General features: G+C 45.1%; 1 protein-coding gene across 12 annotated transcripts in view; it reads right to left on the bottom strand.

Annotated features, from left to right (window-relative positions):
* SLC45A4 (solute carrier family 45 member 4) overlaps positions 1 to 17781 on the bottom strand; it is a 132372-nt gene that overhangs the window by 24792 nt on the left and 89799 nt on the right. For all 12 annotated transcript variants that reach the window (XM_083516695.1, XM_083516692.1, XM_083516694.1 and 9 more), the window contains one exon: positions 15937 to 16602. In XM_083516695.1, coding sequence (XP_083372821.1) covers positions 15937 to 16177 — 241 coding nt within the window. In that variant the 5' untranslated portion in view covers positions 16178 to 16602. The remainder of the gene's footprint in view (positions 1 to 15936; positions 16603 to 17781) is intronic.

Genomic DNA, 17781 nt, shown 5'->3' with positions numbered 1-17781 from the left:
GGCAGCTGTCTTCTGCCATGCTTATTCCAATGGGATAACTGGAAAAGGGAACGAAATGATTTGGCAGCGCTCATTATCAGGGATTAGGCTGAGTAATGCTTATCTCTCCCCCCCCCTCCCATTTGTTTCTGTTGACCTCCTGAGCGGGTGGGAATGATACACCTCTCCTGGAAGTTATTGAGGAAGTGCTGCAAAACAGTCTGGGAAAACAGGTCACCCAAAAGCACCCCTGATAAGCAAAGTTGATTGTAACTTTTTTTTAAAAAAAGAACCTGCCTTTTGCACAAAGCTGTGACGTGCCCACACGAATCAATAGAAAACAATTTCGTTTGTTTGCGGCTGCTGCTCCTGCTGAGACTCTGGAAAAATGGCATTTCCCAGCCAGCTACAAACAAACAGGACACGGGCCTACAGTAAATAAGTTTTGTTTGTTCTCTCCCCCCCCCCCCCCCCGCCTCCAGACACACAGCACACAAAAAAAGCCCCAACGACTGACTGGGCAACAATAGTGGGACCTGAGGAGTTGGCTGTTCACAGGAAATTGCTAGCACGAGTCTCGGTCACACGGCACATTCAATATTCCTTTCGTGATAAGGTCTGCAGGGACAGGGATCTCGCATGGGAACCATCTTGGATGGAGAAAAAGGACTGCAGAGAGTCCGACTTTTAAGGCCAAAGTTTCCAGCTAGCACAAGGAAGCTCTTCTCCTGGGTAGCTCAGTTGGTCAGAGCATGGTGCTGATAATGCCCAGGTTGCAGGTTCGATACCCGCATGGGACAGCTGCATATAATAATAACAACAAACAACAACAGCAGCAACCCCTCATTATTTATACCCCGCCCATCTGGCTGGGCTTCCCCAGCCACTCTGGGCAGCTTCCAACAAAATATTAAAATACTGTAATACATCAAGCATGAAAAGCTTCCCTAAACAGGGCTGCCTTCAGATGTCTGGTAGTAGTTGTTCTCTTTTACATCTGGTGGGAGGGCGTTCCACAGGGCGGGCGCCACCACCGAGAAGGCCCTCTGCCTGGTTCCCTGTAACTTGGCTTCTCGTAGTGAGGGAACCGCCAGAAGGCTCTCGGAGCTGGACCTCAGTGTCCAGGTAGAACGATGGGGGTGGAGATGCTCCTTCAGGTATACTGGGCTGAGGCCTTTTAGGGCTTTAAAGGTCAGCACCAACATTTTGAATTGTGCTCGGAAACATACTGGGAGCCAATGTGGTCTCGGCGGCCACTCCCAGTCACCAGTCTAGCTGCCACATTCTGGATTACCTGTAGTTTCTGGGTCACCTTCAAAGGTAGCCCCACGTAGAGTGCATTGCAGTAGTCCAAGCGGGAGATAACCAGAGCATGCACCACTCTGGCGAGACAGTCCACAGGCAGATAGGGTCTCAGCCTACGTACCAGGTGGAGCTGGTAAACAGCTGCCCTGGACACATGGCCAAAGCCATGTGCTTGTGAAAGTCCCAGGAATTTCCAGGTTCCTGGAAAATGGCAAGAAGATGAAGGCTGTGATCCCCATCATTGAGCCGAGAGAGAGGGGACTTCCCCCATTATTTATTGCAATAACTTTGGGGAAGTGATGTGGGGGTGCGAGACAATTTTCTGCAGAGCTATCGGCTTCCATCACTTGCTCAGCACCATGCAAGGAAAGGCGGTGGATGTTTTCAGCATAGGGGATTGTGATGTGGTAGCCACAAATCACAGATGATGGCTGGGACTTGGGCTCAGACTCGGAACCAAAGGAGTCTCAGTCTGCTCCGGATCTGTGGGCCTCACCCTGGATCTCACCTTGCATTACAGGGAGTTGGACTAGATGACCCTCAGGACCCTTTCCAACTCTACAATTTCCAACTGACCTGCTGAGGACCCAACCCTCCTCTTGGGCGTTCTCACCCAGGAAAATTGGGAACAGCATTTGTGAAGTCTGTCGCGGGTCCAAGCGTCTAGCAGACAAAGCTGGGCCTGAGGAGGAGGAGCTGGGCCACAAAAATGCATTTTTCAGTTACTCTGCTCCTCTCACTTCCCCCACAAGACAGTGATAAGATGGAGAAAGGCACCCAAATTTTTCTGGTGGCAAAAAAAAGGGCTCATAGAACTGTGGAGTTGGAAGGGACGACGTGGGTCATCTAGTCCAACCCCCTGAAATGCAGGAATTTGTTGCCCAAGGTAGGATTCAAACCCATGACCCTGAGATTAAGAGCCTCATTGCTTTAGCAACGGAACTATCCTGGGCTCTGGCTTGGAGAAGAAGCCTGTACCTCAGTTGGTAGTGTGCCTGCTCTGCAGGCAGAGAGTAAGAGGTTCAATTCCTAGTATCTCCAGCTGGGGCTGAGAGTGTCCCCCATGTCTGTAATCCTAGATAGTGCAGAGCGTTTCTCAAACTTGGGTTTCCAGCTGTTTTTAGACTACAACTCCCATCAGCCCTGACCACCGGTCCTGCTAGCTAGGGATGATGGGAGTTGTGTTCCAACAACAGCTGGAGACCCAGGTTTGAGGAGCACTGACTGTAGACAATACCGTGTCAAACAGATGCAAGGTGTGACTCAGTGCAAGTCAGCTTGCTATGATTGCAGCAGACACGGGCCTGCTATCAAAAACGGCATTCTTGGGTCAGGATAATCCCTGCCTCTGTAATAGGGAGTAACACACACTCCACAGCCCGCAATTTTGAAAGGCAGAGGTGGTTGGCGGAAGCAAATCCCTGGGAGAATCTGCTCACGCATGAACACAAGTGTAATAATAATAATAATAATAATAATAATAATAATAATAATAATAATAATTTATTATTTATACCCCACCCATCTGGCTGGGTTTCCCCAGCCACTCTGGGTGGCTTCCAATAGAATATTAAAAACACAATAAAACATCAGACATTAAAAAGTTCCCTAAACAGGGCTGCCTACAGATGTTTTCTAAAAGTCATATAGTTGTTTATTTCTTTGACATCTGATGGGAGGGAGTTCCACGGGGTCGGCACCACTGCCAAAAAGGCTCTCTGCCTGATTCCCTGTAACCTCACTTCTTGCAGTGAGGGAACCGCCAGAAGGCCCTTGGAGCTGGACCTCAGTGTCTGGGCTGAGCAATGGGGGTGGAGACGCTCCTTCAGGTATACTGGGCTGAGGCAGTTTAGGGCTTTAAAGATCAGCACCAACACTTTAAACCAACACTTTGCAGGGTCAGAAGGGACATGGGTTACCTGCCCTTAATTCCCACTGCCCCCGTGCGAGCATGTACAACGAACTCTGCACATGCTCAATTCCACAGGCGCGCAAACTGACTCAATGCTCACGAGCAGAGGGGGAGGAAAGGTGGTTTGGCTCCTGTCCACCGAGATCCTAATCAAAGGAAGCGATCTCCTTATCGTCCGACTGCGCCCTCTTCTTGTGGAAAGCTACTCAGCTCTGGCAAGGGGAGTGTTTCAATTGCACAGGTTTACTGCAGAGTTAGCTCAGGGCGTATCTCTTATATCTGGAGGGTGACCCAGCAACGGGAACACACCCTGCGTGACCATTCAGGCGAATGACTACTGCTCCGAACAGGCTTGGCAGTGGAAACTGCCACCTGCTGCTCGCTCGGGTTTGCTCGATGATGCAACGTGCGTGAGATTTCTGTCTTTTCAGGTTTCAGGTCAGCCACATGGAAACAAGGACACCTCCCTATATGCCAGGTGCCATGGAGGCTGCCAACGCTGGCCATTTTTTATCTAGTTATCAAGGTTGTGTCCACGGAAGCGGTTTTTTGGAGATCAGTTTTCGGGAGGGAATGAAGTCTGTGCACCCACTTCCTGAGTTACTCACACACAAATCTGTACCATTACAGAAGCATAAATGGTACCTCTAGAATGAGATCCACTTACCCTTTACTTTTCAGGAGATTGTGGAGAAGCAGCTGGAGTGTAGATGGGGCTCTAATTTTGGAACTACAGGAGGGCAGAAACCAAACTCTCCTGGTTTAGAAATTCTAACAATACAAGCCATGTCCAGAACACGGCTTGTATTAAGTTTGGCGTCCAGCAGTCAACTCCCCCTCAAGCAGTCCTAGTGATTTAAAAGTGCAAGGTTGGAGATCAGGAGCAGGGAGTGGCTCTCTATTGTCAAGGAAAGATTTAAAGGCCTCATTCTTAATGCACTGCTTCCCGTTAGGGTGCATGGGAATAGTAGTTTTTATTTAAAAAATATCTCCCAGGAGGCAGAAAAAACTAAGGTCCTATCTACACCATGCATTTAAAAGTCCTGGGAGCTATAGTTCGTCCCTCACAGAACTACAATTCTCCGCAGCACAGTTCCACGATTCTCTGGAAGAAACCCTGTGCCGTTGTTTATCAATAGCACATATTCAGAGTAAGTTGCGATTCCTGCATTGCCTTTCCAACTCTACAGATCTATAATTCTGTCAATGAAGGAACAATTGAAATATTTTACTGGGCAACCAAAAAAAGAGAGAGCTTTAAGTCTTTGGAGCAGGGAGATCTAAGACCAAAACAATGTGCAGGAAACAAGTATTTCTGCAGAACACAAAGAGGACGCTGCCTGCCTTTTGTCATTCCCCAAACATTTTATTTGGACGAAACTGCTCCACGAGATCAGAGCAAGCATGAAACGTCCTCCCTTTGAAGTAAATGGCCTTGAATAAATTGAAGTGAGGCTCCTAGTACTGAAGCACCACTGGTTTGCAAGTAATTTATGTACTTGAGCAAGTAGCATCCCTCCTTGGTTAAGCTGTTTTGCCTTTGACCAGATCAAACGCTTGCAGAATTACTGATGCAACAGAACCAAGAGGAGTCTGACGAGGGAGCAATTGGGCCCTATTGAAAGGGGTCAACAGGCCAGTGGAGGTAATTGAGAGCCCTCTTTCCTGCTGACAATTATCCCATCTGCTCATTCATCACTGAATCCTACCCTGTCGCTGCGTTCCCTGCCATCCTTCTGTGCTACACTGAGCGAGAGCTAAGTTAGTGTTATGCTGCTGTATTCATCAAACGTTGTCACGTTTTATTGGCTGTGCAACAAAAAGCCGCCGGGGCAGAACGTACATGCCAAAAAGGCAGCAGAGGAGCAGGGCATTCATGTCACCAGCAACACTGCCCAAGAGCGGTATCCGACAGCTGCTTTTCTTTTAAAAAGCAAGTTCCCAGGGCTTGTGACTTGCTGGGGGGGGGGGGAGAAGAATTTGGGTGGCAGCCAGCGGGATGAAACTGAGCAGGCATCTGCACTGGGTGGTCACCTCACTTTGTGGCTTGTAGGTGCACAACGGACCACAAACGGCAGCTCAGTCAATGGAGAATGAGATTCTTAATCTCACGGTCCCATGTAGAGAAGATTCTTGCATTGCAGCGGGTTGGAGGAGATGGCCTTTGGGGTCCCTTCCAATTCTATGATTCTTTGACAGAAAAGAAGTATAAATCTGCTTTTAAAAAAGGAAGGAAGGAAGGAAGGAAGGAAGGAAGGAAGGAAGGAAGGAAGGAAGGAAGGAAGATAACCTTGTTTCATTTCAGAGAGGTTCACCGCAGTACTGCTTTTTGAGTCCATGGAATCTGAATTTTGTTGCATGCGAATTACAATCGTGAGAACCTGGTTGCTGTGATCAGGCCAGAGGCCAAACTTAGCCAGCACTCCGTTCTCACAAGTGGCCAACCAGATGTTCATGTGAAGGCCACCAGCAGAACAATGAGTGCAACGGCCCCCTCTTCTCCCTCTGCGATTCCCAACCACTGGCCTTGCGATAAGCTCATCTCAATTCACTAAAAAACAAAAAGGCCGTCCATTTGAAAGCAGAGGCGGATCTGGGCGAGAAAATGTTGGAGGGGATGCCGGCAGGTGTGTGTCAAAGCCCCAACTCCCCCTTTCCCATCTCCAATGCTGATTCCTTGAGACTCTTCATGAACACCTGTAAACTGCCCCCAGCCCCAGCGTACATGTTCACACTTAGAAATTTGCTGACTTTGCAACGGACCGCTGTTAGTCAACTGGAGTGACAGGTACAGGAGCCAGCTAATAACCACCAGCACCCCACACACTGAAGTAAATACAGTGGGTACAGTTAGGCCTGCTCCAAAAAAGGATCGAGCCTTTCCCAAATGGTCAGCAAGGCACTTGGAAGATCACACGCACCTTCCCAAATACTCCGAGAAGGATGCCAGCCTGCAAGGGCTCGGGTTTTTCCGCTGTGCTATAATCTTTCCCCCCCCCTCTCCAGAGGGCTGTAATTAAAACGCACAGGCTGCACATGAGGCCCCCACTTATGCACCACATGTGTTATGTAAGCCTGCAGTGCTCTTGCTGAAAGATTAGACATCAGTTCTAATGACATGTGTCGCCCACAGACATGCAGCAGCCCAGTTTACCCAAAGCTCAATAGAGCTTTTTTGCAATTCCAAGGATATTGACCAATTTAGGAACAAGTTCCCATAAGGGTAATGCACACAGTACGGTTTGATGGGGAAGCTTTAGGGGCAAACTTGGCTATATGTATTTAAAACGGATTATTTTCTGGATGCTCTTATAAACATGGGACCTCACAGCGTCACTATCAGGGTTAAAATCCCTGGCCTGCTACCAGGAGGACAATAATATTGATCGGTCTTAGTTGTCTCTCTAAAATGAGAATTACCTGTATCAATTTCAAAGTTGAGGGGGGGGGGACCCTGTTTATACAAGATATGGGCAATGATCTCATTATCCCTGGGATGGAACGGCAGGAAATGCTGCGGGCTGAGAAGGAGGGACTCAATGAATAAGTTGTCCCAAAAAATTGGCAGAGGTTAATGAAAATGGTTTCCAAACTGATCCAAGAAGCAGTGTGTGGTTTATTGGCAGAGGAAAGAGAAATTAATTAAATTTTTTTTTTGAAACGGTGGGGGCAGCACAACAAAACCGATGACATCAGACACAGAAACGACGTCCTTTGTAAACATGTGGTTAGAGAACACTTTGCTAGAATCAATGAAAAAAGCAGCTGGATGCCATGAAACAATGAATAACAGAGAGAGAGAGAGAGAGAGAGAGCGCTCAGTAGTGTGAGCTGCTGCTATTTTCTGGAAAAGCAGGAATACTATTTTATGTCACGTGTTCTACAACGGTTTGCATTTGTTCCAAATTAAAGAGTTCTAACGTATTTGCTGTTGCAGAAGAGAAACAGAGAAATGGAAATCAGTATTAAGAAGCGTTAGGGTGCAATTTATGCTGCTCCAAAAATGCGCCAAGATGAACGCCATGAAAGTGTCCCCCCCAAAAACAAAAACCAATCTGGATCCCTCATTTTTGGAGATGTGGGAATGGGAAAAAACAAACGCAGAAATGTGTGCATTAATGGGAACACAGGGAGTTGTCTTAGACCACATTAGGCCACTGACCCACATAGCCCAGTGACTGACAGTGGCTCTCCAGAATTTCAGGCAGGGGAGATGCCAGGGGCGCGCAAACCAGGTACAGTGGTGCCTCGCAAGGCGAAAAGAATCCGTTCTGTGATTCTCTTCGTCTAGCGGTTTTTTCGTCTTGCGAAGCAAGCCCATTGACGGATTAGCGGATTAGCGGCTTATCTGCTGATCGGATCAGCTGATAAGCGGCTTAGCGGCTTAGAAAAAGGGGGGGGGGAACCAGCAGGAACTCGCAAGACATTGTCGTCTTGCGAAGCAAGCCCATAGGAGATTCGTTTTGCGAAGCACCTCCAAAACGGAAAACTATTTCGTCTAGCGAGTTTTCCGTCTTGCGAGGCATTCGTCTTGCAGGGCACCACTGTACTCTACTGGCTCAGCATGTTTTGGGCAATGTGATGCTATTAGCAGCACCTATTTTTCATATTAGAAAGACTTTAAAGCAATTAAGCTCACTTCGATATACTTGTTGCAGAAAGGACTGGATTCTGCTCCCTTCTCTTCCCATTAAACGGCAAGTTTTCTGCAAGTTCACATGCTCCGTGCTAAAATCTCCCCCTCTCTTCCTACCTCCAAAACCTTCTGGGTCCCAAGTTCATAAACGTTTTGCCTGGGAAGGTCTTTGTTTGCAATTCAAATATTATTTTGCTTTGCTATGGGGTTTTATTTCTATACGACGTACAGTGGCACCTCGGGTTACACATGCTTCAGGTTACAGACTCTGCTAACCCAGAAATAGTACCTCGGGTTAAGAACTTTGCTTCAGGATGAGAACAGAAATCGTGCTCCGGTAGCGCGGCAGCAGCAGGAGGCCCCATTAGCTAAAGTGGTGCTTCAGGTTGCAGTTTCAGGTTAAGAACGGACTTCCGGAACAAATTAAGTACTTAACCCGAGGTACCAGTGTACTGTGGGGGTTTCAAATAGGCCTGATGGAACCCTGGGTTTTTTAAGCAGCTTATTGGGAGTTGAGCACCATGAGAAGATTGGTATCGGGAGAACAGCTTTGCCTGAAGCTCAAGATCTCCACAGGGTGAATTTAGACACATCACATCAAGAACAAACATGAGCCAATGGGGAGGTATGACAGGCTGGCCAGCATCTTCCATGAAGAATGTGCCCCAGAATCCTTTGCCATATGCCGGTGGCTTGTGGTAGTTGTGTGAGGGGTTCCTCTCCATAGATGAGTCAATTTGAGGTGGGAGGGTGTTGCAGTACACACCAAAACAGCAAAAGGGAAGGTTTAAGTTTCCTGCAGACTATGCATAGGAAACCACTGAGTCGCCGTATTTACCAACCCATTACAAAACGAAACGCAATCTTTGTTATCCTTTCAAAAAGGCCTACGATTACCTAACCAACAATGGCGATGAATGCACAGCGACTAACCCCCGCCCCCGGGTGTTTGCGACCCACAGTTGGGGTGTTCGGAGGTGGTTTTACTGCAAACACACACAAAAAGAACCACTCACCCCAATTCTTTTGTCGTCAAAAGGGAACGCAGTTGCTGATTCAAACGTTCCAAGCATTCCAATAGATCCATCAATCCCTTTAGCCCCACCGTTCATTGAAAACCTGGAACTGGGAGGGCGTTCTGAAATAATTGCCTACTAAGCTTCATTAAAAATAAAAGTGTTTTCCACTTCCGAGGCATGTGGCCTTTATGGAAGCTGGAGCTTCCTGCAGCGGTGAGCGAGATACACAAATCCTATTTAGTGCAAAACTGTGGGGGCTTCATTCTGTGTGGGGTTGGCTATTTAGACAATCAGCTCTGGGAAGCCTCTATATAGTACGCCGGTTGATGACTGAAGCTCATTCATGAATGGAGGACCATAAGTGCTTAGGGTATTAAAAGGGCCATTGTGCTTGCAGCACTTAATAAAGTTAATTCAGCTATGCCGGTTGAATGAAGTGATAAAATTAATACTGCTACGTTAGTCTACTGGCTGCTCCTTCTACAACCCCCCCTGCAAGCATATTTTAGAAACGGATTTTTATTTGGAGTGGGGAGGGACACAGCAGGAGATTTTACTTCCCCATCCCAGGAAGTCCAAACTGGCTGAAATTTGAGAATTCTGCAAAAACACAGAAGGATACTGTAAGAGTTTTAAACGAAAGGTGGCTCAGATACGCAGCAATGGGATATAAAAGAAAGCCTCTCTCCCATCCCATCAAGGGTTGTTATAAAACTATTTGCTTCTTCCAACATCAAGAAGATTAAGCAGGGGTGTTGTTTCCCTTCACCTGCATTTTTACCTGAAAGCCACAGAATCCCAAATGGGAACGATCCTTCTCCACATGCTTAATTTGAAGTTGGCAAGACAAAAGGCAAGAAATCAAGTTTACAACAGAGCTGCAGTTTCAAGTCATCCTCTAATATCTGAGGATTTCAAGTGGAGCATTCTTGAGACAGCTTAATCCCCTGACAATGCAGAAATCCAGTTTGAAGCTAAAACAAGCTCTCTTTTTTTGTTAAGGCACGGAGCAGGTATGTCTTGATTTCTCTTTGCTAAAGAACTCGTTTGCCTTTAGCAGCCAGCTTTCCAAACTGGGAAACAGAACAAGCCTGCAACCGACTTAAATCATCACAAACCACCTGCGGCCAATATGGTTTGCATCATTTCAAAGCCCAAGAGAGAGAACCACCAAGCAAGAGGGACGTTCGTGTTTGGCAGAGAGCAAACTTAATTTCACACCTAAAGGTAGGAAATAAGCTTAGATTTAGCTGGTTCTTGAAGACCCAAAGGAGGCCAGAAACAAGAACTGGACTCTTGTGCATTTTACAGACTTACTTTTTTGACCTTGCAAAGAAGAAAAGAAAAAAGAAGGCTAATAACTCACAAAATAATTAACTCCAGCTAGCATGCAAGAAAGCTAGACTTCAATGGGGAAAGGGAGCTGTGTTACCCTGCCCTGTGCATGGTAGATCACAACATCCTCACTCAACCAACCACAGGAGAGGCACCCGCTGTGTATTCCCCAAACTCCTTCTCAGACTGCAGCCAGACGTGGAAAGAGAAGAGGTGTTGCTTTCCCCAGAAATTATCTGCACCTCCTTGGGATGCCCACCTTTAACGCCAGAGAACCAATGCTTCCCAGTGTACTATATTCACTAAACGACTCCTATTCATCCCCCCTACTTATTACGTTGCTAGCCTGGGGTTGGGGGGGTTAGAACAACAGAAAAGCAAGTCATGCGAGAGAAACCTGCCTGATAAAATAGGGCTTACTTTCCCCCTTGTTGCTATGCCACTAAGGCCCCGGATATGGTTACATGCTTCCAGCTACCAATCTGGAGAAAGTACTGTTCGAAGGGTAACGCAGTTTAGAACAAGAACACGTGCAAATGAATGGCCACAATGGGGGGTTTGTTTGGAGAGACCTATCTAGCGGAGGTCAAAGGTTCTCTTCCATGCAACTGGCACCAGGGTTACTGCAAGTCAATTTCAAAAGTCACAAAAAAACCTACCAGCAGCACAGCGGAGGCATTTTGCAATGGAATGTCAGTGGAAGCGCCCTCCTTTAAGTCTTCAGAAACTGCACATATAAATGTCAGCAGCACTCTACTTAACATGCAGAGTTATGTAAATGAGGGGCTGCTGAAACCAACTTGCCAACACACCTCAAAGCGATGAGGGCACGAGTCCAGGTTTCAATGTTGAAAACAAGGCATAGTATGAGTTTCTATTTTTTTTTTAAAAAAAAATATGGAACGCTTCACGAATTTGCGTGTCATCCTTGCGCAGGGGCCATGCTAATCTTCTCTGTATCGTTCCAATTTTAGTATATGTGCTGCCGAAGCGAGCACGGCATAGTATGAGTTTCTAGACGCAAGCACATGAATGAGATCGCTCCCCCTAAATTTGCATAGCCTGGTCCTGTTTTTTAGAGGACAGCCTGGAGGCAGATCACTGGCTATAGAGAGCATCACCGCTGAGGTCACAGAGAGGAAGGCAATACTGTGACCCACTTATCCTTTTCCGAAGGTGATGGCAGGACTAAACGGTAATCAGGATTTTAATACAGCACTGTTTAAAAATATCAGAACCTATTATGACATGAGTCCTGTATATCTTAAAGAGTTCCTCTGTCTATAAAAGAACTCCTCTACTGTCCTGGACTGGCTGGGTGCAGAGGAATGCGGGGAGGAGCCGGCTGGGGAACTCCCAAGGGAAGAAGGCTCAAAGTCCGGGAAGAGGAGGTGTTTGAAACTGAAGAGGTAACAGGGCTTAGTGAGTGAGAGGAGTCTACGGCAGAGAGATGTCCAGAATCAGTGGCAGAAGCTGAAGCAGAAGAGGGAGGCCAAGGGGCAAGGATGAGTGCAGCTGGTGAAGAAGCCAGGGTGTCTCCCCCTCCTGCTGCGACAAGCTGCCTTCCTCCCTGAAGAACCAGGAGAGATCTGAAGAGGGTGCAGTCTAAGATTGCTTGGGGTAAACCCTGGAGAAGAGGGGTCTTAGGCAGCTGTGGGTCCTGAAGAACCATTGGAGCCCTGGACGCATTGGAGCGTCCAGGGCTCCAATGCGGCTACCAGGGCCTCCCTGTTCTGGCCCTCGGAATCCTCCCTGGCCACACCCCTTAACACTGCACCCTCCTTGAGTGTTTTTGCCTGTCTAGACTGTGTCCCTGACCTCCAACAAGGCTTTGTGCTTGCCTAGATAGAGAACAGAGAGGGATGCAAAGAAACTAACCTACGATTTGAAAGGTTAAAATGATCCGATGTTACACCACCCACTTTTCTCAGTCCCTGCCCAAAAGGGTATGTGGCAGCTCACCTTGGCCTCTCCCCAGGAGGCACACCTGCCCCACACAATTCTCAAGGGGCAGTTTTAAGTTGCCAATGCCAGAACACTGGCACACCCTTGGGTGAGTGTAAAAGCCTGCCTTGCGTCCAAACTGAGGTTTCTTCTGAGCCATCCAACCCACAGGTCTTTGGACAAGTTACGGCCAGATTAAGCTCACCGGGGTCAAAGAGAGGCGTTAAAGATTTCCGAGAAGAGTTATGGCACAAACACCTTTCCAGGCCAATATTTCGCAAGCTAAGCTCCTTATTTGTAGGCAACATTTCGCAAACGAAGCTCTGCCTTCTACTGTACGCCTCCATATATATATATTTTTAATGGCTTTAAATTATGCAGCAAAAGCCGCTGAACGTTCACTCATTGTGGATAATCTGTCTGAGAGATCTGCAGTTAATTGGGAGACATGTCTTGCATCTTAAGATAAAGTCTTCAACACTACTGAGAGCTGCCCGTCACTCATTTCCAACTTAGATCAATCCCTTTTGATAATCACTATCCCGTATGCTATGTATGTCACACTCTAAGGTTAACATTACAAATGCTCTGTGTAGACATCCTTGAGTCAATGTAAATAAGTTAATTTGTTCAGATTTCCCACCCTATCCTGAGGGTTCAAAACTAAAATGGTGCTTCTAAGCAACACCGTGTGAGGTAGTGTTAGGTAAGAAATGTGGCTTGCCCAAGGCCACACAGCAACTTGACCCCTTTTCTTCTGCTTATGTGAATGAGACATGATCTACTGTTCTACCTGGGCTTCTTAAAAAAAAGACAAGGACTTAGATTAGGCTTTGGAACATCTAAACTGAAATCTGATTCTAAGCATTACTGTACTCCTATTGAACAAGCAACAGCTTCAAACCATCAAAACATCAGGAGACATTGGTATATGATTCGCTGAGTAATGTGAACTTCAAGAGCTGAGTCAACTTTGAAAGAAGATGGACTTTGGTACTGGAAGATCAACATTATTGCGACTTTAAAAGTGTGGTGAGTCAGTTGACGTTTCAAGGATAGCTGAAATAGTTGGCTTTTGAACAGGGATTTGCAATGACCTGGGGGGAACCTCAGAAAAAGCAGAACGGCTCAATAGTGTGCTACAGGTAAGGCCTAGAACCACAAAAGGCCAGGAATGAGTACAAAAACATGTGTCCAGTAGTGTCCTTAGGGTGCGGTGAATGGGGGTGATCGCCCCAGTCCTCAAACCTAGGGAGGCCCTGAACAGGTTAACACAAAGACTGGAAAGAGAAGCTGCTGAATTGCAACTCATTACCAAACTTAAAACCATGGAGAGACCTGGTCTGAACAGAGACATTGGATTCTTATCTCATTATACATGACCAAGCCATTTCTCACCTTCTCACCCCTTGCCTTTTCCTGTAAGACCTATTACAGTCGTTAAGAGTCGTCAACAGGCTCATCTCAGCTATCTGCCAATCACCCATTCCCACCACCCTTCTGAGTAATACCCCTCCCCACCTTTTCACTATATAGAAGGATCTGGCAACTTCTGTTTCAGTGTAGCTGAAGAAGTGTGCATGCACACGAAAGCTCATACCAAGAACTAACTTAGTTGGTCTATAAGGTGCTACTGGAAGGAATTTTTTTATTTTGACAAAGCACTGTGTCACCCAAGGTGAATGTTACTGCCTTGGCTCTTTGCTTCCCTCTCCTTTGGCTAAGGAAGCTGTTCTGCTGCTGCTAACATGGCAGTAGCCCCAACGCTCACGTCCCCTCTTACTCTTAGGAAGGTGGGGGGGTCCTTCTCCGAGCGAGGGATTCTCGGGGTAGCCCATACCAGCGCTTGTGTCACCGCCACTTCAAAGTTGCTTTCAACATCACTTTCTCATAAATGAACGCTGGGCTTTCCTTTGAAGCCTGGAACAAACTAGCCTACCCATAAATACAGCAGAGAGCTAAATCCTTTAGGACTGCCAAATGCACACCTGGGGAAGCAATAATGGGATGGCTGTATTGGGAAGTGGGGGGGGGGGAATTTAGTGGAGTGCAACATGTAGCAGTATCTATTGCGAGGTAGTTGGATGTGCAGCTGGTGATATTGGCCTTGACCAGAAGCCAGGGTGGATTTAAAAAAAAATCAGATTTTTAAAATTTAAATTGGATTTTTTTTATTTAAATTGGATTTTTAATATAAAATTCTTTTGGAGGAAAAACCTTTCTAAAGATGGTTTTCTATTTAAGTTACATTATAGTCCAAAGGCTATTCATCAGGAAATAAGGATTTGTTTTAAGTTTTTCATGTGTGCTAAAACTCAGTCTAAGTTTTTTTAAAAATAAGAAATGTTTAACCACATCAGTTAACAAACATGGATACATATGCTATAAGGTTATTGTTTTAGTTAAATAAATTGTTTAAATTGTTATAAAGGAGATGATTATTTTTCTCCTTAAAATAAAGTACAGCAGAAAAGTTGTGCAAATATAAACAGTAAACTTATTAAACCTCACAATAATTTCAAAATTACAGTGGTACCTTGGGTTGCATACACTTCAGGTTACAGACACTTCAGGTTACAGACTCCGCTAACCCAGAAATAGTGCTTCAGGTTAAGAACTTTGCTTCAGGATAAGAACAGAAATCGGGCTCTGGCGGCACAGCAGAAGCAGGAGGCCCCATTAGCTAAAGTGGTGCTTCAGGTTAAGAACAGATTCAGGTTAAGAACGGACCTCCGGAACGAATTAAGTACTTAACCCGAGGTACCACTGTATCTGTCTATTTCTAATAGTATAACCAAAACAGTAATTTTTGATATAATTGTAAAACCTACTCTTAAAATTTCTTATTCCAAAAACCTTCATCTGGTTGTAAATATTAAGATTGTTGGAAGCCACCCAGAGTGGCTGGGGAAACCCAGCCAGATGGGCAGGGTACAAATATATTATTATTATTATCATCATTATTATTATCATTATTGGAATGAGTCTTTCTGTAAAAAAATGATTTAAATCAAGTTTTACTTACTAGTGAATTAATTCATGATTCAAATAGATTTGATTTAAATCAAATCCACCCTGCCAGAAGCTAAAAGTTTTGCAAGTCCTCTAAGGATGAAAGTAGAAAAAGGAAAAGGGAAGGCACAGAAGGCAGAAAAATTAAGGTAACTCTTAGGAAACACAAACACACCAATAATGGGATCTGTTGATTTCTTCATATGATACCTACAAACCTGCCTGATTCAGTGATACAGTGGTGCCCCGCAAGACGAATGCCTCGCAAGACGGAAAACTCGCTAGACGAAAGAGTTTTCCGTTTTGGAGGTGCTTCGCAAAACAAATCTCCTATGGGCTTGCTTCGCAAGACGACAATGTCTTGCGAGTTCCTGCTGTTTTTTCCCCCCTTTCCCCCCCTTTTTCTAAGCCGCTAAGCCGCTTATCACTTGATCCGATCAGCAGATAAGCCGCTAAAAGCCGCTAATAGCGCTAAGCCGCTTATCACTTGATCCGATCAGCAGATAAACCGCTAAAAGCACCTCCCTTGGAGCCAAGACACTGGTATGGAAAGTATTTGCATGATCCATTCAACCTGCATGGCTCCCGGTTACACTGATGTGGACTGATGGTTCCAACACAGGAGTGGGTTACTGAGAACCAGTGGATTGTATGCCGTGGTCTCTGCTTGCCTCTTGAAGAGGTGGGTACAGCAAAATCAGAGAACACCTCCAGAGGGCCAACTTGTTCTGCTGTTTCATGGATAACAGAGGATGAACGATGGCGACCGTTCATGGTTATGCAATTCCACTTACCGATTTGTAACAATACTGGCGTCACCAAAGCTGTCTCCATGGCGTAACAGAATTCTCTGCCAAACATCACGGCTCCGTGCATCACCCAGAGACGTACAGGTATCCGGTCTATGGATCCTTCGCTTATGGTCTCTTCCTTACTCTCATTCTCGTTTTCCGGTTTCTGAAGCTGAACCACGGGTAACTCTTGAACTTGCATAGATTCCGAGTCAGCATTCTGGGGAGCCATTTTCATTACCATAAAAAATATATATAATATATATATTTATATATTTATTTATTTATTCTACCTATATAAATAACACTATCATCTCTAACGATAAGTTACGGTGTCTTCTCTTTCTGATGGCGTCGCGTTCCTCGTGCAAGCAATATTTGTAATTCCCCTCGTTACGAACAGGTTCCGTCATCAATTTCGTGTGTAGGCGTTGAAACATTCAGAGGAACAAAAAGCTATATTTGGTAGGAAATTCAACATATGGCTTGCTGGGCTTGCGTTTTGCTTACTGTGAACTAGAGTTAAAAATCCATAATTGCCATTCAGTTAATACCAGTTTCATAATTATTATTGAAGAGGTGCTGAAGTTGTTTTGCTTGCTACACAAAGGTGGAAAAGTGACACAAACAGCTGCTCCACTGGTAATCCCCATCGAGTGGCTGATTAATCTGCAAAGAAGGACAAAAGGCAAGTCACCAGGGTGGAGAAATATCAATGGTTTCTATTTTTTTTTTTTAAGAATTGGATTTTTAAAATTTAAATTGGATTTTTAAAATAAAATGCTTTTGGTGGAAAAATCTTTCTAAAGATAGTTTTCTATTTAAGTTACACTATAGTCCAAAGGCTATTCATCAGGAAATAAAGATTTGTTTTAAGTTTTTCCTGTGTGCTAAAACTCAATCTAAGTTTCTTATTAAAAAATGTGCTTAACCACATCAGTTAAGAAACATTAATACGTATGCTGTAATGTTATTGTTTTAGTTAAATAAAATTGTTTGAATTGTTATTAAGGAAATGATTATTTTTCTCCTTCCAATAAAGTACAGCAGAAAAGTTGTCCAAATACAAACAGTTAACTTATTATCATCATTATCTGTCTATGTATTTCTAATAGTACAACCAAATCAGTATTTTTTGATATAACTGTAAAAACTACTCTGAAAATTTACTATTCCAAAAATGAAACCTTCATCTGGCTGTAAATATTAAGATTATACCAGCAAGAATGAGTCTTTCTATTAAAAAATGATTTACCGTAAATCAAGTCTTACTGACTAGTGATTTAGTTTAATTTGATTTGATTTAGATCAAATCCACCCTGCAAGTCACAGACCATCAGAGCACCTTGAGACGGAGCTACCGTATTTTTTGTTCTATAAGACTCACTTTTTCCCTCCTAAAAAGTAAGGGGAAATGTGTGTGCGTCTTATGGAGCGAATGCAGGCTGCGCAGCTATCCCAGAAGCCAGAACAGCAAGAGGGATTGCTGCTTTCACTGCGCAGCGATCCCTCTTGCTGTTCTGGCTTCTGAGATTCAGAATATTTTTTTCTTCTTTTCCTCCTCCAAAAACTAGGTGCGGCTTGTGGTCTGGTGCATCTTATAGAGCGAAAAATATGGCACATCTCCTCTCCCTGTTCTAGGAATGTAAATGAACTCAAATCAAGGCCTCTTCCACCACGCTTATGGACATGTCCCCAAATTATGCTCTCAGTGTGAACACATAGCTCTATGGAATCTATGGCTCCATGTTAAGTGACTTTTATTCTATTATTTAGTACATTTATATTTCCTTCAATCGAGGAATTCAAGGACCCAGACCTTCTAAGCTTCAGCAAGGTGGATCCAAC

This window comes from Podarcis liolepis (genome assembly GCF_965112155.1).
Source record: "Podarcis liolepis genome assembly, chromosome: 8".
NCBI lineage: Eukaryota > Metazoa > Chordata > Lepidosauria > Squamata > Lacertidae > Podarcis > Podarcis liolepis.
This window is presented reverse-complemented; position numbering and strand designations above follow the sequence as displayed.